The 21,383-nt window shown below is 51.0% G+C and overlaps 3 protein-coding genes across 3 annotated transcripts; 2 read left to right on the top strand and 1 right to left on the bottom strand.

Annotated features, from left to right (window-relative positions):
* Positions 1 to 6,463: 6,463 nt before the first annotated feature.
* On the top strand, positions 6,464 to 9,250 carry LOC100904783 (signal transducer and activator of transcription 5B). Its single transcript, XM_003737624.2, has 5 exons — positions 6,464 to 6,608; positions 6,939 to 7,257; positions 7,338 to 8,620; positions 8,746 to 8,993; positions 9,086 to 9,250. The coding sequence occupies exons 1-5, from the start codon at positions 6,573 to 6,575 to the stop codon at positions 9,174 to 9,176; spliced, it is 1,977 nt and encodes a 658-aa protein (XP_003737672.1). The 5' UTR covers positions 6,464 to 6,572; the 3' UTR covers positions 9,177 to 9,250.
* A 4,078-nt stretch (positions 9,251 to 13,328) lies between these two features.
* wds (WD repeat-containing protein wds) lies at positions 13,329 to 14,613 on the bottom strand. Its single transcript, XM_003737623.2, has one exon. It carries the CDS (start codon positions 14,343 to 14,345, stop codon positions 13,413 to 13,415), a length of 933 nt encoding a protein of 310 aa, XP_003737671.1. The 5' UTR covers positions 14,346 to 14,613; the 3' UTR covers positions 13,329 to 13,412.
* A 2,070-nt stretch (positions 14,614 to 16,683) lies between these two features.
* Positions 16,684 to 20,074, top strand: LOC100907116 (N-chimaerin). The gene is made up of 13 exons (XM_029111619.1): positions 16,684 to 16,744; positions 16,993 to 17,064; positions 17,204 to 17,291; positions 17,390 to 17,506; positions 17,609 to 17,694; positions 17,810 to 17,996; positions 18,090 to 18,180; positions 18,313 to 18,482; positions 18,609 to 18,951; positions 19,031 to 19,153; positions 19,242 to 19,364; positions 19,454 to 19,788; positions 19,897 to 20,074. Exons 1-13 carry the CDS (start codon positions 16,684 to 16,686, stop codon positions 20,072 to 20,074), a joined length of 1,974 nt encoding a protein of 657 aa, XP_028967452.1.
* Positions 20,075 to 21,383: the final 1,309 nt, after the last annotated feature.

Below are 21,383 nucleotides of genomic sequence, written 5' to 3'. Positions count from 1 at the left end.
CTTATATTCCCACATTACGTCCCGCCTGATAGTAGCGATTGCTCCGAGGATTCCGAAACTCAGAGAGTGGGGCTCGCCCCCGACGCGAAGGGCGGGAGTAAAATCTGCCGTCCGGTGGAGCTCTTCGATCCAAAATCACTGTCACACTGTGCTACATATCATACTCCTGGGTTTTCCCAACTCGTCAGCGAAGCTTATAACGAGCAATTGGCGAGGTCGGAATTTCGGAAAGTCCATGGTGCAAGCACAGACTGCGACGACGTCTCACCGATGCTGAGAGTTTGTAGCGCAACTGAAGTGAGTGCAGACGCGGCTCGGTACAGAGAAGTTCCTGGTCCGCGATTCTCAACAGGTGACGAAACACTAGTCAGAGGACACTATTAGGGCCGAGTCCGGAGGAGGAACGAATGCTGATGCGATTTAACGGACTTGTTCAATCGCATCAGCATTCTCTGAGGATCCGTTGATCAGTCAGATATCATTCCAATTCTCATCCAGTACCGTATCGATCTTGGATTAGGGATTCGATAGAGTAGGATATCGAATCGCAGGCGGGCTCGCGGAGAACACCGTCGAATGAGAAGGGGATGAAGCTACAGAAGAAAAAGAACGCACATTCGGCCACATGGCTGAAGGCTCAGAGAGCAGAGGTTCCGGTTCCAGCGACTCCGCTGGAGGAGATTCGGCTGACGGAATCCAAAACAGTAGATCGTAACGTTTAACAATAACAGATTGAATCAAAGTATCCGCGGGCGATTCACGTCAGAACTGTTCCGGCAGTCCGTTACACTCATGGACGATCGATCACACGAGAAGGCGAACACCTTTTAGAGAAAGACGGTTCTCTCGAAATGAATGTCTTATATTCCTACGGGGGTTTCTCAAGCCTCCTTGAGTCTCTCACTGGCAGTAAACACTGATCCCTCACCAGAAACTCTCTCTTCGCTGGACTCATGAGCGGTCAGTGGGTTCCACTGGTGCACCGATCGCAGTCAGAACGTGAAAGTTTTTCTGCGCACCGACATTGACCATTCTGGATCCACTGTGGCTTCGCGCCGAAGAAAATTCAAATGGAAAGTCCTGAATTCCGCTTCTCAGCGATCTCTTACCTCCATGCTGCGGCAAGCTCTCTGGGCGATGCCTATTCTCGAAATGACGCAGTCGTTTCCACGAATCCCTGACGAAGCCAAGCCGATTCTCTCCCGAGCATCATGCTTTAGCCGCCATAGGCGATTCCTGGAATCGAATGCTAGCGCCGCCACTGAAGACACAGAGGCACTGCTCGCTCACCAACTCTCAGCCTCCCACCCTCGCCCAAACTCAACCACAGTCACATACGGTAATAGTCTATGACAATTGCCTCCCTCTCTCTGATCTCTCCCCCATTTACGAATGCCCGATTGAAGATGAGTCAGGTCGATCGGATCATATTGACATTTTCTCTTCCGGAGAAGCATTCGTCGTGCAGAAGTCGGAGGGAATCCTCGGAAGGGGAACGAATCCTCCGAATGCTCAACCTTCCCCGGCTCGACGAGGGACGTGGCCTCCTCTCTTTCTCGGAGCTCAGGGAGGAATAGTCCTTTTTCGGGGCCTTTCAGGGGGGCATTTCGCAACTTGCCATTCGAAAGTGGAGCTATCCCGGGGAAAAATGGCGAACGGCGTCATTGAGAGATGTAACCCTTGCCCGAAACCATGCATGGTCTCGAACCTCTGCCCGTGGCGGGAGCCCGGTACGCTCCGCTACTGAGTTTGAGTCCCTTGATAATGATGACGTCAAAATTAGACACAGCCCGATTCAAGTTTCTTGATCTCGCTCCGAATTCTAATCGAGTCGGGAGTCGAGCTTGATGTACGCCTGGATCTCCGATGACGACATATCTATCTGCAGGAGCCAGGTCCGTATTCGACAGCGCGGTTAGTTGTTTCTCTGATTGAACATCGATGTTGTTCTGATCAATCTCTCTGAGAGGATGATTATCCAGGACTGCTCCGAAAACCAAGGGGTCTCGCGCTACTCGCTGAAGGAAGGACATATCGTCCAGCCCCCGATCGCGAAAATGCGAGAGCCAGCCGTCCGCATGGATTCAATGCGTGGATTAATCCGCGATTCAGCCCGCAGTGTCAAGAGAGTCTGATTTTCCATAGGTAGGTCATTGCAGGTTGGAAATTTTCGGAATAGAATAGAATACGGAAAGGTTGGCGAATTCCCGCCTTCCGATGACCACCCTATGAGAGAGGAGGTTCGGCCTACCTTCCAGAACGACGACTCGAGAGTCCGTTCCTCCGCTTCTTAAGGGAATCTGATGCTGTAGCTCTTCCTCTTCTGGGTGGAGCGAGTCATCAGAGTCTCTTCTTACGAGCCCTGTTTTCGATCGATGGTGGTACGTCTGCGGGTTTCCGTTCTGAGCTGGATATGCCTGGAAGTCCCTGGATCGCCTCCCCCCCGCGTTTCGGGAGATTCCGTCTGCCGCTTCTCCTCACGATGTCAGTCGTAGTCCATCGAGCCGCCCGACAGTCGGCTCTCATCGTGCCGCTTGCCGAACTACGCCCTCGCGTATTTCCTGGGTCGGTAGTCATCGTCGCATTGATATCACGGATGGGATCGGTACCGTTCCGGCGATTCCTTCGCTACCGCGCGTTGGAGTTACGGATTGACCCTCGGGGACCAGCCTAGCCTGAAAGGTCTCCCTCATTTCCTCCAGACCGGGGCTTGGCTCCGGGCCCAAGCTATCCATGCGCCGCACGTGAATGTCCACCGCTTGGCCCCGTTCCGCGAGGCATTGCTGATCGGATCGAGCGAATCCCTGCTCTCGCGTCCCCCTTTCGGGTTCGTACGTCTCCCTCCACCACTCCACTGCCACTTCTTTTCGGAATTAGGTCTTGCAAGCACCCATCAGCCACCGTCACAGTACCTCAAGAAAACGATCGAAAAGGAGAAACTCTGTCAATCGGTTTCCCCGTGATAAGCGAGGTTGGCAGCTCTTCCTGCTCCATCCCGATATTGCGAGCATCCTCACACAAAGATAGAAGTCGCGCTCACAGATTCAATTCTCAGACGAGACCTTCCATTGAACTCGAATTTTTCCTAGTCGAGTTTTCAAACCCCACCACTGTCATAAGTCATGTGGGACCGTGAGGGGTCCCTGGATGGGACGAATAGATTCCCGGGAGACGGATGTTCTCGGTTCGAACGAGATCAAGTCAAGTGCACACCCTCTCAGTCGAAGGCTACATCCCGCTGCTCGATGGGCTATTACAACTTATGGACTGTCGGAGGAGGCGGGCGCATTCGTATTAGGAATTTTCTCGGAATTAAAATTGAATGGTTTCCGAAATTAGTAAGCGTGGAGCTCACTGCGGTGTTCTAGATCGATTGTTGCTCGCGGGAGGGACACTGTGACGAAGAGCTTCATGCTCCTTTAAAGTCTTGAAACATCTTCCGCAATATATTCAGCTCGTAATTGGACGATTTATTGCTGACATCCTGCCCGCGCTATTGATCAAGCGAGTCATCGGGACTCGTCCAGACTCGATCCTCGAGGGCGATGGCTTTGACTCTTGCATGGTTGAGCGCCCATCACATGAGCGCTATGGTCGATGCGGAGTTTTTCTCTTGAAACTCCTCGAGACTGTTTGTCTGACTGACTGACTGTAGACGTCCCGTCGCACGAGCCGCCGGACACGCCTTCGGGATTCAGGTCTGACTTCAGCCAAGTTACCACATCGAGTACGATCCGCTCACGAGCGAAAAAGATCTACAGCGCAACGATCTGCTTCTCCCCCCGGAGACACTTCCAAAGGGCCGGGTCTGCTTGGAGCTACCCATAGGCGCCATCACATTCGGCACATTACAATCACCATCATAGGAAACCATGGGCTCATTTGAATGAATATACGTCATGATGGAATACTCCATTGCCTCGACACGTTGCTTGGTCGGAGGCTGGACTGAAGGGTAGTCTTAACACGACCTCTCGAAGTCCCGACGGATCCCGGAGATTTGGGAGCTAATCTCTGGACGCTTGCTGTTCGGGACTCCTGGCCTTAGATCCATCGAGGACATACCGTCTCGAACCCGGTCGAGTCTGGGTGCCAACAGGAATGGATTACTCGAGGATTCATGCTCACACATATATACTGAAAGCTTTTGCTACTACCTATTTTCCTGTAAGAGGGTCTCGTCTCTTGCTGGATCCGGGGGTTCGGAACAGCGCTCTAGGATGGGAGGAGAATTCCCAGCCATTTCAAATGAAACTGTGATCCTTGGGTTGTCGCAAAATAGTCGGGCTCCCTGTTCCTCATGGACTGCTCTCTACCAGCTATGCACATAGTGCGTACATAGATCATCCAGCTGACCCCTTAGGGGCTATCATGAGTTTCGAAGAGAGAGCGGACAGCTCCCTGAGTGGCACCGATCTTTCCGAGGGTAGGTATTGCCGTGATTGAATATGTACTCCTTCGCAAGGATTTAAAGTTTTCTCATTTCTTGATTCTCCTCACCGCGTCGGTCCGCCCCCTTGAGGTTCCCAGAGATCGTCCTGCGGGACATCATACCTGGGAAAAACTCCATTGCTATTCCACCGATGCGTGCTCAATGTTCAATGGGCCTTCCGGAAGGCTCGGATCCACAGGTCTAGTCTTTACATCTTATGTCTTCGGCCGCAGTGATTTGGGTCCAATCCATCCACGTAGTAGCATCCGGCATGTATGACTCACGAGTTCGAAGCTCTGGCTGTCCTCGGGCAGGTTTGAATCGCGGAATACGTCAGTGAACTAAATCTTCCAAAAGACCTACTGTTTAGGGGCGCAGATCAACTCACATATGTAGGATGATTCCTGAATTTCCCTCTCGCAAACTATTCCTCCACGAGATGTCACCGGAATCATGGCCGACAACAGGTTGAAGGCCGACTTGATTTCTGGGGCTAGAAAGCGATTGAGATATCCTCTACCAACAATGGTAACGTAAATCCGTCCAAATCACAGACACTGCGGATCATCGAACCGACGCGAGACGTAACTCGCAACGCAAACAGCGTGCTTGAAAGGTCCCATATTGATTCGCGCTCATTCATGCCGTGATTATGATCTATCATTCGAGTCGCGCGTGTTTTCAATTCGAAGATATGGCGTGTCGCTTTGTATCTACCGACGTTGCTAATTACCCATTCTTCGAAGCTTTTCTGTGCAGTCATTATGTCGAATTGTCTCTCACACTATTTACGAGAAGTTTTAGCAATACAGAGGGAAGCCTGGGTTTGTGTGGTATTTTGGGGTCGAGACGTTTCGCAGTATTCAGCTCCTCTTGGGTCGGGTATGACCGCGCTTCTCCGAACGAAAGAATCAGCGCCCGAGTGGTTCCTCGGCTGCTTGTTGGGTTGGTTCGTTGCTTGCTCGCTCGCTTGGTTGGACGGTTGTTTCACCGATCCACCGAGCCGAGCGGGGACAGCCCCACTATCGGAGCAGAAGGATCCGAGCGATCTGTGAGCGATTATTCTCAAGCTAATAAAACGAGCGTTTTAGAGCTCGTTCATGAGGGAAGTTCTCGATCTTGTCGATAGTGTATGACAGGAAATATCTCTCGCGGGACAGTGGTAGGAATAGCCGGCCGGTTTCCGTCGAACTCCTTCCGTGTCTTCGGAAGCTCTTGTGAAAATTCAGACGCAGGTCTGAATGCCTGCGCGCGATCTCTGCGAAAGCACTACACGGTCCATGAGGCGAGCGATCATGACCGAGGTGGAACTGTATGTCCATCAATATCCTAAATCATCCCGTCCCTATCCCGACGCCCTCAATGTGAATCACGGATCCTCGCCCTGTGTCATCAGCGATTCTAAGCACCCCGGAGACTGGAGATTGAGCTAAGAGCGGTGCGGATGAGCAAGTAGCATTTTTTTTGAAGCCTCAGAATTCCAGGAATTATTTACCAGAAACCCTCTCTATCGGAAGCGGATCTCATCTCTCGTCTTCTTTGAAATCATGAGGCACTGATGATCTGCGATTTTGGATGCTCCGCCGGCATATCATGCATGCAAAGCTCAACTCCAGATGGAAAGAGGACCCGAATTCGTCTTATCGGTCTGATGGCCTAAATCAGGTATCCGCTTTTTCCTCATCTGCATCCGCTTCCTCGCGATCTATGAATAATTATTTTTATCATCATTGAGATGACCAAGTCCTACAAGAGGATGCAGGAGCGTCGTATTCCTAATGAAAAAGCGACGGTCAATGAATCGAGGCTACCTATCGCAGTCGGGCGATAAACTATGAGGATTTACCAGGAATTGAGCGTCTCTAGCATACGATTCCAAACATCAAATCCTAGAATCGAGATTGACGTTCGCCCTCGCACGGAAGATGCTCGAGACGAACACTCACATGTCTCATATAGGGGATGGAGGGAAAGGGTCGGAAAGGGACGTACCCTGAAGAAACGTCCATCTCGTGACTCTCACGAGCATTCAGTCTTTCAACTGCTGCAGATACTGTGACTAGTGCGCCGTCGCGAGGGATCTTCGGCTCCGGATGTGATCGAATTAGCACTTAAGAGCCCCCCTAAACTTCCGTGAACCATGGCTTGCGACTTGAAACCTACGATGTGGCCGCCAGTGAGTGCTTCCGCGTCTAATAAGTGATAATTATTGATCTCTTGATCCTATAATGCCCCGAAAGTATACCAAACGTCCCTGATCTGAGACGGAGTCTATCTGGAACGTCTTTTATCTGAGACGGTGTCTATCTGGAAAGTCCCTTCTCTGAGACGGTCTCTATCTTGAAAGTCCTTTATCTGTTGCGTTCTTGATCTCCCGTATTTTAGGATAGTGATAATTATTGATCTCTTGATCCTATAATGCCCCGAAAGTAAACCGGCGAGGAGATCTTTGAAACTCCGTGAGGCGTGATGTTCTTTAATAAATTATGGTTTCTCTCCTCCAAAGAACTCGGAAGTATCTGTATGGCCCGTGAATCAACCTCAGATGGCTCAGTCGCAGAGATCTTCCGCGATGGACGAAGCACTTATACCTGTTCTGCAAGAACTAGAAAAATCTCGGCAGCACACAGCGGCGCTAGAGGAACGGATGAAACAGTTCGAGCAGACCTTGAGCGCGGTCCTGTATCAATTCCAAGAGCTGCAGAAAAACAATGCGCATCTGCAGCACATGCAGAATGGCGCGCAGATGGAAATATTGCAGAGAGTGCAGCAAGAGTTCGCGCGTTCGGAGACGATGCTTCAGGAGCAAATTCCGGAGTCGCGAAGTAAGTCACTCTGCAAGGATGAAGCATGTCTGCATGACTTCGATGATTTTCTTGGGTAAGCTGACTTTTCCTATCCGCAGATATCGTCGACCAACTGCTCTACATTGAGCAACTCATGCTCGAGCGACACATTTCCGATTGGCACCGAATGCAGCAATTGTCAGCGAACGGGTTCGGCGTCGAGAGTCGTCTCGAGAGGCTCCAAGAAGTTTGCGAGGTCATGGCTGATCTCATCTGGCAGAACTTCGACATCGCTACGAGGATGAGTCTTGCGGCCGGTAAAATGCCCGCGACTTCGGCCACCTTGGGGGAGAGTCTCTCGCTTCATGAGAATCGGCTCAGAGGACTCATGTCCGTCTTCATCAGCGGGACCTTCGTCGTAGAGAAGCAACCCCCCCAAGTCATGAAGACGAATACGCGATTTTCCACCACTCTGCGAATGCTGACCGGAGGACGATTGAATATATACATGACTCCACCTCAAGTGAAAGTTTCCATCATCAGCGAGCACCAAGCCTGTGCTTTGGCTCGCAACGATGGATATCCGACCACCGAAGCCTCCGGTGAAATTCAAAATGGCAATGGAAACATGGAATACAACGCGGCTTCGAAACTTCTCTCAATATCCTTCCGCAACATGTCATTGAAGAAGATCAGGCGAGCGGAGAAGAAAGGCACAGAGAGTGTGATGGACGAAAAATTTTGTTTATTGTTTCAATCAGTCGTGAAAGTCGGGAACCTGAGTTTTGCCGTGAGGACCCAATCTCTGCCGGTTGTGGTGATTGTGCACGGGAATCAGGAGCCCGATGCGTGGGCCACCGTAACATGGGATAACGCCTTCTCTCGAGGACGAAGGATTCCTTTCTCGGTTCCTGAAGCGGTCCCCTGGAGGGATATGGCCCGGGTGCTTTCAATGAAGTTCCGCTCTGCAACAGGGAGGGAGCTCTCTGAGAGCAATTTGCACTTGCTGGCCACGAAAGCTTTCCGGGATCCGAATCTTCCTCTGGATTGTGGCGACCGGATGATCTCATGGGCGCTTTTCTGCAAAGAACTCCTCCCCGACAGAACTTTCAGCTTCTGGGAGTGGTTCTACGCGGTCATGAAAGTAACCCGGGAGCATCTCCGACCTTTGTGGAACGACGGGACGATCTTGGGCTTCATTGGCCGCCGCGAGACTGAATCGTTGCTGCTGAAGAAGTCCGACGGGACCTTCCTCCTGAGGTTCTCCGACTCGGAATTGGGTGGAGTGACCATTGCATGGATCTCAGAATGTGATGGCCAGAAAAACGTCCTGATGGTGCAGCCCTTCACGGCCAGAGACTTCCAGATTCGCAGCCTTGCTGATCGGATATCCGACCTCCCGGTGAGTCGAGATTGTCGAATATGTGTGTATCCCGTATGTATGTAGCGGTCCCGATGCGCGCGGATCAGAAGGAGGAAGAGTGCGCCCAAACTGCAGGTCGAAAATAACATGTTTTCTTCCTGCAGAATCTGGTGTATCTATATCCAGACACACCTCGCGACCAAGCCTTCATGAGATACTACACGCCGAGCAACACGGCCATCACACCTCAGACTGGCTACGTTAAACCGAGACTTGTGTTCCAAATCTGTGGGAGCCAGCAGGGTTCACCCCCGCATTCGAATCCATCCACACCGCAATCTTTCTACGGTCATTCCGAAACGGGAATGTATTCATCTGGTCACGACGGTAGCTTCTCTGATCCGAGTATGCAGTAAGTTCTCCTCAGAATCTGACTCGGACCACATGAGACCTAATGTCCGAAATTGGATTGCAAGCAGTTTCAAGATTACCGTATTTCCGCAGGATGTACGCCCTCAGCAATGGTGAAACGATGAAAAGACGCCGACATGACGACCCACATCAGCATTCGTGGCAACCAGGGACCGAGCAATAAATTCTAATTGTAAATAATCGAATATATTTCCGCCGAACATGACAAAAAAATATAGAGCGTTAAGCCAGGTTCATGCTGATTCCCGGTCTTATTATCCGATTGTTCAAACGATGGAGAGGCTTTCGCGAAGTCTGTCTGAAGTATCAAGGTCTCCCCATGATACGAGTGCTTTGAATTTTCGGACTCGCGTCTTCGCTGTCTCAATTTACGAGGGAAAAGCCCAGGAGCAGCCATTAGCGTGTCGAGGATGTTTTCGAGAGGGAGGTGGTCAGTTCTCCACGAAGAGGAATTGGATCGATATCTCCAATGAGTGCTCCTCCTACATTGGACCTCTGGACAGTAGGGACCCTTGAGAAGGATCAGATTGCCTGATTCGACCCCTTTGAGGGCAGTCTCCGAGGCAGCGAGACCCTCGTCGATGCCTTCTCATCGGACCCTGCGAGTCCAGCCGCTCCATCCGGCCCTCAGCTCGCGATGAAATCCACTAGCTCCATCTGGGAGTCCCGGAGCGGAACCCGGGTCTCGATTTTCGACCCGCTAGAGTTCTCGATGTGAAATTCGATATGAGTCGGCGAAAACTTTTCAGTTCCTTCGATCGAGCTCGATTCGGCTAGAGTCATGTTGGGTCCACATTCGGTAGCTGCCCCTCGGGGGATTGAGCACGGTACACTTGTGGATGGAAGTGAACTCGGGTCGCGAACAGGGGATTGCTCAACCGTTTTTTTTTCGCGAATCTCGGCAACACAAGCAGCTGACAAGGACACATTGGATGGAGTACGCATGTATGCCGCCGCGTCGTTTGTCCAGATAGACTGCTGTGTAGATGATATTCGAACCCCGGAGCTCTCGCTATATGATGCGCCAATAGGCAAGCCTCCTATAGATTATCTTATCATCATGAATCATTATTGACCTCACGCGTGCTTATCTGTTGGATAGATGGTGGTTTGCCCTGTACCTACTGACGCGACGACGCTAATTACGTTTTTCTAGGCGCATCTCCATGCGGTCATCATGTCGAACTGTCTTCTGAAATCATCTACGAGTGGTCTCAGCAATAGAGGGGAAGACAGGGTTTGAGTGGTATTCTGAGGTCGAGGCATTTCGCAGTATTCAGCTCCTCTTGCGTCGGTAGAGCCGCGCTTCCCCGAATGAAAGAACCACCGTCCGGGAGGTTCTTCGTTGCTTGCTGGGTTGGTTGGTTGATCGCTCGTTCAGAAGTTTGGTTCACCGGTCTATCGGAGCTACCAGACAGGTTGACCGACAAAGCCGAGTGATCTGTCAGTGATCATTCGGGAGCCCGAGCTCATAAAACCGGGCTGTCAGAGCTTGTTGTGGGGATAGCCGGAATATTGCTGACTGTGTGTGATTCTAGAGGGAGGCACTCTGCGGAGCACGGCTGTCTTCGGAATGATGTCATTCCGTGTTTTCGTCATGTAACGAGATGATGAATCCAGAAAGTATCGAGGAAGTCACCACTCATCGCGTTCGGCTTGTGACAAGAGCCCGTTCCGCGGCTTGCGGATCACTCTGGTTGGAGTTTGTCCCATGAATACCGAGAGTACTTCAACATGTCATTTCCGGGAGGAAGGCCTCTCACTCGATGGAGATCATCATTTTCGCGCTTGAGGACAACGACTGCTCAGATAAACTTGAAAGATGCCAGGCGCGGACTTGAGTCCGAGCCGCTCCGCGATTTCGTTTACTGAATCTAGACTCGGAGCAAACTCTGATTCTCCCGAGCGGTATCGATCTCCAGTAGCTGATGACTGCGCCGCAGGCTGACTGACTAAGAAATCCCGTTTTTCCTAGGAATCGAATCCCTTCAGAGAACTGTGGCGAAACGAATTGCTGTGGCAGAACAAGCTACACAACATTTAACAATTTATCTACCTACGTCGGGCCAAGTCTGAATTTTCGGAAGAATGAGAGTGGCGCACCTCATCGCCCGAAATTTCTCGACGATTCCGAAACGAATCAATCGGAGCGACCGAAATGGACGCGTTCGCATCTGTGGATGAGTGATTGGAGCAAGTAATTTTCCTCCAAGGTATTTGCAACGAAAGCAGCGGCCTTACTTAGGGTAAGGGCGGGGCGGGGGCGGACTGCAACCAAAATGAAACGGAGGATATCATCAAGATCTCGCATGATTAATGAGACTCACGGATAGAATTCCCGTGAGGGGGTACCATTTTCGGTGGTGGCAAGGAGGAAAACGCGAAATTACAGAAAGGATTTCACTTCCGGAATGGGATCCAGGGATGAAACTTTCGAGAAAGAGCGCCACTCTCGAGCGCCGTTTCGTCATCGTGTGCCTTCGAGCGGAAGGATCAAATCAAATTCAGCGAAATCGCGGTCGCGTTGAAGGAGATGATCAATGATCAATACAGCACAGCACGCGCAACACAGCCGCGTGCATGAGCCGGGAATCTTTGCACTCTGCGAGGCATCGCCTTGTCTCAACCTCCATCTTGACCGCAGCCTCAGGCTCCTACGAAAGATCGACGCGTCTAGCCGAGGAATTGGACGACACGGAGAGCAGTACTCGCAGCGGCGTACCCAGGAGGGGGGGGGCAAGGGGGCGACCGCCCCCCAACAATTATTTTTGCGTAATTCAGGAGTACAGGGTACCTCATCATTTTGGACCTCTGGCCCCCCGAAAACCTAGTCTGCCCTCCCCCAAAAAAATCCTGGGAACGCCCCTGAGTACTCGAGCATGGAGAAGATCCTCGAAGCGTTTTTCTTAAATCATCTGGACTCACAGACGGTCGATTCTCATTTGGATCGGATGTAGGCTTTCGGTCAGCATACAAACTCGGCCTACCGTGAGATTCGGTGGCGAATCTGATCGGTAAGGCAGGATATCATGAAGATCGATGAGCTTCCATGCAGAGATCTACATAGGGATAGAGGGGCCTGACCTGAGGGTCTACTCTCCGTCGACTTCCCTCATGGGTCGCGCGACGTCTCCCTTCAGCTTGAGATCCCGTACGGCACATTAGAAATATCCTTGGTCTCCGAAGGATGAAAATTCGATGTCGTACCATCGTGACGGAGAGAATCTTCTCGGGAATGTTGTTCAGCGAGGGCTTTTTCGAGGTGCCACAAGCGTGAACGATCACACAGAGTGCGTCGTCGCTCTCCGAGATATTCAGGCAGCATGTTTCCATGAGGACTGATTTTCATGGATTTCGATAATCGAGCTATGAATTCTTTTCCTGTTCTCGACGTTTACTGCAAGTACTCGGAATTTCCTCCTCGGGAGGACAGCGCTCCGACCCGATCTTCGTCCTGCATCTGTGGGCAAGTTCGCGAGAAGAGCCCTATGGGAATTCCGGCGGAGGATTTTTGCTCATGCCGAACTGGTCGAGCCTTCCAGATGGGCTGCATCGACTCTATCCTTGAGGCCGCTTGATCCGAGAGCCTGAAACAGCCTCATCTTGGAAGATCGAATTCCAAGTGAAGCAGCTCCCAAAAGACGAGGGAGCCGAACCCGACGAGACTTAACCTTCGTGCGGGAAGAATCCGACTGCAGATGCGGACCGAGATATCCTCAGGAGGGTGTCAGACGTGAGGACATTAGGAAGAACTTTCTCTCTTCGCTCTCTCCTTCGTCCTCGTGCACTGTATTCCCTACGGGCGAAGACTCCTCCGTCGATATGGACTATTTGAACTCTGTCCTCTGGAAATCGAGCATTGCTTCTCAAGTTTGCAGGCTGCCAGAAATGCGGATTGCGTGGGATCCGGAGAGCCATCCGGATCGAGGTGATCTCGGAAGCAGTGGCCACCTCAACGTCGGACCGAGATCCTTCATAGTTTGGCTTCGTTCGGGACACCCGATCGAGTCGCCGTAGTAGACCCAAGTAGTAGACTCTCGATATCGTGGCTCGAGCGTTCACTTTCCGTGGCCCGCGAAATCTCTTTGCGTGGCGCGCTAGGATAGACCCTGAGGACCTCGCGAGTGCTACAGCGCGGAGCATTCATCTCGTTTCGCCACCGAAAAATATTTCAAGGGGAGCTATGAGAAATTATATGAGCTCCCGTGACAAGTTCAGCAAATCATGTCGCGCCGTTGTCCTCGGATGCTCCGCCCTGAAAAGCGTGTATTCCCCTCACGGGAGAGAAGAGAAAATGAAAAATTGAAAATTCTCGGAATTTATTATTTCCTCTCGTCGTTCGCCCTTATTTCACCTGATCCTATTTGAATGAACATCGGTTTCGCTTGTCTCTCTGTAATCAAGTATCACTTCTCCACAACTTTATGGTTTTGTCGTTTTCCAGAGCCGCTGAAGCGATCAAGTTTTCTGTGGGATGACAAGCGGTGCAGAGAACAACGTCGGTATGGCCCGAAAGCTTCTGCACTACTTCCTTTGATTGAAGATTCCATACGTACACGAGGTTGTCTTCACTCCCTGAGACTATCCATTTGCCGCCGGTGACGGAAAAATTCGCAAAGATACAATATTTCTCATTCTTGTGTCCCGAATAGGTCTTCAAGCATTTCCCCTTCGAGTAATCCCACAGCTTCAATGTATTGTCGAGGGTTGCCGCCAGAATGTATTTTCCATTCGGCGAGAATTTGACGAACGAAACGGGAGGATTGTCGTCGTCGATCAAGGTTTTCAAGCATTGGCCCGAAGCCGTATCCCAGATTCGGCAGAGTCCGTCGTAGGAAGAGGAAACGATCAGACTCCCATCTCTGTTGAAATGCACCGCCGACACCGGGTCGCTGTGGGCGGGTAGCGTCTTGAGGCATTTTCCTGTTTTGACATCCCAAATGCGAACAGATTCGTCGAACGATCCCGACACGATCAAGTTGCTCTGGGGGTTGAAGTTGCAGCAGAAGACGTAGTTCGAGTGGCCTTTCAGGGTTTTCGAACACTTGCCGGACGTGTGTTCCCATATCTTGAGAGTCTTGTCGTCGCTAGCTGAGACCAAGAGCCGAGAGTCGTTCGACCAGGCGACGTCTGAGATGCCGAGCTTGTGGCCGGAGATCGTTTTCTCGAATTTGCCATCGCGAGCTCCCCAGATCTTGATGAGTTTGTCTGCACTGCTGCTAGCCAGCCACTCGCCGTCCGGGGAGAACTTCACGGAGCTCACACCTTTAGTGTGCCCGGCCAATGTAAACTTGAGACTGTAGTTCGGCCGATTCTTGCTCGGGTCCGACATATTTTCTTCCTACACAGAGTCGTGCGACAGGATCGAGCGGAATGAAGTGAAATGTCTCGGTGACCACAGGTTGGATAAGAATTAGGCGGTCAAGGGCTTACGACAGAATGTGAATGGCGCCTTCTGGCACAAAAGTAAAATAGTGAAGGAACAGCTCTCTAGGCTGTTCGGCACATCTCGAGTTCTAGTTCTGAGCTTGATTTAGCGCTTCCATGGCCTTCTGATACCGGTAGGAACACGACGCGCACACTTCAATCCTGTTTGTTTTGGTCCTGCATGATGGCGGCCGCATGGCCGACGCTCCGACCTTTTCCGCCATGAATCGCGCGCCGAATTTTGAATTGCGTCCCATTCATCCGAAACAGTGGAACGGATCTGGTAGTTGGTGTGCATTAAGAACATAACGATATTTACGGCTCGATCGGGAGATCGTCGACTCTCGTCCCAGATTGGATTCCCAAAGCGGCACATCCGAGGCTGTAGGCAGCCTGGCCGTGTTCTCGGTTAATCCGTACATTGCAAGCATGTAATCTCTTATCCATGTTCGACGCGCGAGTTCGGCGCACGCGGAACTCCACATCAGGGGCTTGAGCTCCGGTACATCCTCGGTACCTAGATCGAAGACAACGTCTCGGATCGAGCGGAATGAGGGAAAGCTCCATATGGAGTGACTCGATCTGTCGGGATTGATTCCTCGCCGAGGAACGATTCCTGCTCCCTCCGCTCTTCGTCTCATATGCTAGCTGCCGCGGTCAAGACTTCGACGGGGTATCTCCCGAACACCCCACCCAAACTCTGGATTAAGTGTTGTCCTCGAGGAAACTCGAATGTTCGAGTAGCAGTCGATAGAGACCTTGTTGCAAGGTGAGTGCCTCGTGATGATCATCAGTTCCTCCTCTGGAGTCTCTGTGGTGGTGAGAGGACTCTGTTTTGAAAACAGAGGCATCCCTTCTCTTGGGAGAGCCGGCTCAGGGAGCCGCATCGCAGATTTCCCACATCGATTCCAATGGCCATGACTGGGGCCCATGACTTCTGAGCTCGATCTCTGCGGATTGATCCAAGGAATACATTTCTCATATATTGAGTGCTCGAGAAAGCGCTGCGTTCGTATGACGAAGCGGGTGACTAAGGTGTTCCCTACTCGTTCCTTTAAATATTCGAACACTTTAATTGGTGCTCGCTCTGTCCTCTCGAGTCGAGTATAGAATGATCATGAATCATGGGCGTCACATTGAATAATCGCTCTCTGGTGTTAATCGGGTTTGTTCGCTGACTAGCCTCAATTATGAATCATGATACTGAATTGTTAATTACTCGGGATATTGATTCACAATGTGTTTAAGATCTATGATTCCGGTTTGCTCGGGGTCGTCGACGCTCAGCTTTGTATTTCTCTAGAATCGTTCAAATAAAGATCCGATCAGCGAAATGGAAGACGCGGCAGGACCCATGCATTCTTGCGGCGCTTCTCCCCTTCTTTAGGACTGCAGGGGATTACGACTCCGTCACCTCGTTCTCTCACTCAGCTCCTTCTGGATCCTGCGATGAACGATCGTTCTTCGGCGAGCCTCCTCAATCCTCATGGGACTTCCGCGAATAATCCAATCTTCGATCCAATTTGTGTTCCCGACAGGGGCTACCGGGAACGCTCCCCTCCCATCTACTCAAACGCGATATCCAGCCTGTTCTTACAGCAATCCAACCGAAGAATTAGAATATTCGGTTTTAGCTCACTCGTATAGCATTTACGTCACTGCGAGCTCTCTTTGCCGAAGATCACGGCCGATTACCGGAAGATGGAGTCATTCGGGAATGTACTCACGGGAAGGAATATACTTTCAGATAACCGGCGGGCAGCGATGGCGCGATCAGAGCGCAATTTCGGTGAGTCTCTTTCTGGCCCAAGACCAAGCCTCCCCCACGATTCCAGGGGGAGCTCCTATTCCGATACTCCTGGTTGTCGAAATCTCCGGCCCATAGAGGGATAGCGCATTTTAGCGACCAGATGACCATCCAGTCCGCTCGACCTGAAAAGATGAACTCTGACCGAGAGTAGGGTTAGAGAGTGGAGGGAACTCTCTCCTTCGACGCGGCCAGCAGGGGAAACTCGAGAAAGAAGAAGAGCACAGACAGCATCTCGGAGAACATCTGTGAACAACGAGCCCGCCGCTCGACGTCGATTCCGAAAAGTGGAATTTCTTCCACTCTCTTGCGAGGGTTTGTTTGGAGATAGTATTCCGCTTGTCACACTGAATCGCTGATCTATCAGCCGGATATTCTCGAACTGAGAGAACGCTTGGTCGCTCTTCCTACGTTTGAGTGGTTCGGTCTCAGAGCGATGGGCTCCTGGGATTCTTGTCTCCCGTTGAACTTCCGCTACAAATTCTTGCTCTTGCACGGTAGGTTATGTCCTCGACGAGTGTTGCACAGGCCGAAGTGGCTTGAGCAGTCAAGTGAAAGAGACGAATAGCCAGAGAATTCCGAGGAATGCGGGAAGGCGCAAGGAGAGGTCACCGAGATAATTGAGTTCTGTGACCCAGGTGATTCCGAATAGAGGAGCCACAGCTGTGTCGCGGAGGAAAGTCTTCTGCTCTTAGGGAATGTGATTAGGGGGTAGAAACTCATGATACTCATTTTCTTGTTTCAGGGAGTCCGGGTGATATCAATTGCGGCGACGGTCCGCAGACCGATGACACTCGTAACCTATGGAAATCTTACCGTGAGTCTCACAATTCTCTCTCTTGTCTCGCGCCTGTTCCCAATTATTAGAAACAGTGGGAGTTTTGAAGATCGAATCAAGAAACCCGAATGTTTCCTGGGGTCCGGGCCATTAATTCCGCGCCTCGAAATCCTTCCAGTTTATAACATGCAACAGAAAGCTCCACCGCCGAAAAGGATCCCGTGTCACAAAGTGATACGGAATCGACCTCCGCATTACGGGAAAGAGTGAGCATACCATATCTCTTATTCAGCGGGAATGATAGCCAATGTCGGGATTCGAGCTCCGTAATTTCTCCAAATTTGATAAATTCGTCTCCTTTCAGGTTCCACGGATTGATGGAACGAAGCGAAGCTGAAGCAATCGTGCGTGCGGAGGGTGAAGGCAGCTTCCTGGTCAGAGAGAGCTCCAGGGAACCGAACCAATTCTCATTGGTCTTCTTGTGAGTGATGTTGATGAGAGACAATTTCTCCGGTGCCTGTGACGATCTCCGTCTCCAGGATTCGACTGTACGAGCTCCCTCAATAAGGCTCCTCGTTTCCAGGTTCGACGGACATCCTCGGAATTATCGGCTATATTATACGGACGATCAGCACTATGTAGGCGCTAAGCGTTTCAATAACTTAGAAGGTTCGCTCAGACCCACCTCCCTCGGAACCAATTCGAAACGATACCTATATTCGAGCTACTTTGCGTGAGGTTAACAGATCGTCATGATTAGTAACCAGAGAGCCGTACCTTTCAGATCTCGTGGCGGACGGTCTGATCACCATGTACCTCGATACACATGCTGGGGAGTATATAAATCAAATGTGCAATGAAGCCAACTACGAAGATTCACCTTACTTGACTATAAACCAGAGCAAGAAGCAAATGTACTACAAGTCAACGAGACGGCGAATGAAAGACAAGAAGCCTCCGGTTCCAGTCAGGTGAGCGACGTATCCACGATAACCAGAGGAATAGGAGGATCTACATCTAGGAACTTGAGTGAAGTTACAGCATTTCTCTGCTATACCATGCAGGCGGCGAGATTTTTCACCGCAAATACGGAAGATTGAGGAGGATTCTTTCGAAGGCCATCCGATCCATCAATACGATGAACCAGAATTTTCGGTGAGTTGAGAATTATGGGAAGAGAGCTCGCTGTCGTTGCGCTGTAGACAGGCGTCTCCGATTCTCCATTGTTGGAAGAAATCCCTGCGCTTGCATCCGATTTCCCAGAATGACGACATCAATCTCTTGCAGCAAGCACCGCCGCCACTGCCAAAACATACTTCGAACCTTGCCAAAGCGGGGGACTTCCCGGAGCCCCCCAGAGATCTCATGGAATCTCCTCCTTCACCCGGACCACCGATCCTGCGACGCCCGAACCCAGACGTTCCCCGAAGGTCGGAAAACTCGCAACATGTGCCAAAGTCAGTGCGCTTTTAGATTTTAGATAGAGGCCTGCATGTGATTATCTCATCATGAGCGATGAAATGTGTACTCCGAGCCGCATAAAACTATTCCGAAGCATCACAGTATGTACAATTGGATTTCAGGCCCGCTTCACATGTACCCCTGCGAAGGGAGAACCGCAAATCGCTAGATGCCCAAGCTGAGTTCCGTTCCGGGCAGAATCAGCAGGCTCCGCAGCGGCACCACCATCGGTTGTCCGCTCAGAACCAATGCAACCTACCATCGGAGGATCCCCACCACTTGCATCAGGGTCGGAGTTCCCATCAAGTGCAATCGCAACAGGGTCAGAAGTCCGACAAATCCGCCTCGCCGAATCCGGCAGCCACAGAAGCCGAAAGCTTCACCTCCTTCAACGAGTCGAGCTCACCGGGCGAGGAAGTAGATCTCCCGGATGCGAAGGACTTCGAAAAAATGCATGCGTTCAAGGTAGGTTTCTTCAATCCTCGTCATCGGCGTCTTCCTTGAGAGGATATATCGGGCCTCTCTAACTTTGGGCTCGTCGCAGGTTCACAACTTCATGGGATTGCCTTGGTGTGATTTCTGCGGGAATTTCATGTGGGGATTGATCGCCCAAGGCGTCAGGTGTGAAGATTGCGGATTCTCGGCACATTCGAAATGCTCAGAAAAGGTGAGACGTGGTCCCGAACTCTCGGCTGTTCTCATCGATCTCTTCCCGGGGCACGAGCTGAGCAGCTTCTGAGTCATCGTCCTTTCAGGTGCCAAATGATTGTACTCCTGACTTGAAGTTTGTCAAGAGAGTTTTCGGTGTCGATCTTACTACGCTCTGTAAGCTGCATGCTACGCCGCGGCCTTTCGTCATAGAGATGTGCATAAAAGAGGTGAGCTCTCGCGACATTCTGAGTTGAATCACGATTCTGGCGCTGGAAGGGGCCGGTGGTCTCTGATACCATAACTATAATTGTTCCAGGTTGAGCTCCGAGGCATGCAGGTAGAAGGTCTCTACCGCATTTCGGGGAGCAAGGATGAGATAGAACACCTCCAGGCTGCTTTCGAACAGCACGGCGACCAGACCCAACTAGATATCAAGACCTATGAGGACATCAACGTTGTGAGCGGCTGCTTGAAAAACTTCTTTCGACTATTACCGATCCCTCTGATCACCTATGAAACTTATGGGATGTTCGTCAATGCGGTCCGACGGCTCGAGCCTGAAGACAAGGTTGAAGGATTGAAGGTCGCCGTTAGGAATCTCCCTCCAGCTCATTACCAAAGCCTAAAATATCTCCTACAGCACCTGAACAGGTACGGACGGGGTCGAGGGCCGGCGAATAAGAAATATCGTATCGGGGAATTAGGACTGGAAAATTGTTGCCACGGGAATAATAATAAAATTCCGATTTCTTCCCGTAGGGTCACAGAGAGTTCGAAGATCAACAAAATGACCGCTGACAATCTGTCTAGAATATTCGCGCCTACGCTGCTAAGATCCCCGGATTCGATGGGTGTCGATCTCCAAGCCGCTCTGCAGACAGAAGCGGTCGTGGTGGAAACGTTGATTGTCAATCAGAAACAGATTCTCGACTTCTAGCTGTGTACCCCTAGATTTTCCTAGAGTGTTCCGTATATGGAGAAGCCTTCCATGTACGCTATCCACAGTCCGATCGGGCAAGTACCGCTTCCCAGGGCGCTTGACATACGTGACATGTTGTGAAAACACAGCAATCCCATCACAACAAACCTCGATGGACCGGCAAAACCTGTTCCTTGTGTAGAAAATTCGCCATAGCGATGGATTTTCAGCATAATCTCTACGGCGAGCCTGCCAATGGGCGGGGGAAAGTGGTCGTTGTCTTGAAAATTTGTGTCCCGTAGTGGTTTCGTGTGGGGACATCTGACTGTACATCTCGCTGTAGTCCCGCCGAAGACCCCGCATTTGAAGTCTTCTGACCATAGGTACATAGAATCGTTCCTCTGAGGAATACTTTGAGATACGTATTACGAGGTCGTCTCTGAGCGAAATTTTCTCGGAGAGTGTCGTATGAATCGAGTGGAGCCCGAATAAGCCATGTCTTCCGATCAGAACGACCTATGTAGGTTTCGTGATGCTTCCATGGTACACCCACGATGTGGAGCGAACACGAATCTCTAAAACTTTCTCTCTGGAAATCCGGCATCGGAGCTCCTTTTCCCGAAATTCTTTGCGGGCCGACATTCCAATCGGATTGAAAATTGCTGCATGATGAGAGGACTCACTGCTACGCAGACGAGACATCTGAGTTTCTGTGCTAAGACTTCCCACCGCCTTTGTGTGCAATAAATCACTGCTCCACATGGTTCATTATAATCGACATGTCATTTTTCTCGTTTAATAAGCTGGGATCTCATAATCAGCACGCTTCTTATTCGAAAGTTCAGCGTCAGTCTAATTGTTCGCTTTCCATCGTCGAGTTATGACTGAACAAGAAAAAACCATTCCAGGATCTCTGACAAGAAGGGATGCCGGAATGGAGGAAATTCCACACAGGCATCACGGCATTCAAAGATTTGCCAGCCCCGCCAGACTCTACCGAATACGTCGAGGATGAATTCCAAGGTTTTGAAGCCCGCCTCTCTACGACGCGACGCAAAGCTGATAGACAAGCATTGGATGTATCAGTGATACATTTCCCCTGAGAACTCACATCTCTGGCTCTGAGCCAATCGATCACTGACTGAGAATGGTTGTTTCGAAGGAGGAGATTCATCCCGTCCACCATCGGGTTTTCTCCCCTTGCGTCGATTGTGATCCGTTAGAGCTATTCGTCTGAATCATGCTGCGGTGTGCAACCGACCGTTTTGCAGCTCCGGGAGGGTTTTCAGGTCTCCAAGGGATGGGTACGACATCCGAATTGGGAGAA

Source organism: Galendromus occidentalis, unplaced genomic scaffold, assembly GCF_000255335.2.
Source record: "Galendromus occidentalis unplaced genomic scaffold, Mocc_1.1 scf7180000075584, whole genome shotgun sequence".
In the NCBI taxonomy this organism is placed as follows: domain Eukaryota; kingdom Metazoa; phylum Arthropoda; class Arachnida; order Mesostigmata; family Phytoseiidae; genus Galendromus; species Galendromus occidentalis.
Note: the sequence above shows the minus strand (reverse complement) of the source record. Positions and strands in the feature narration are given on the sequence as shown.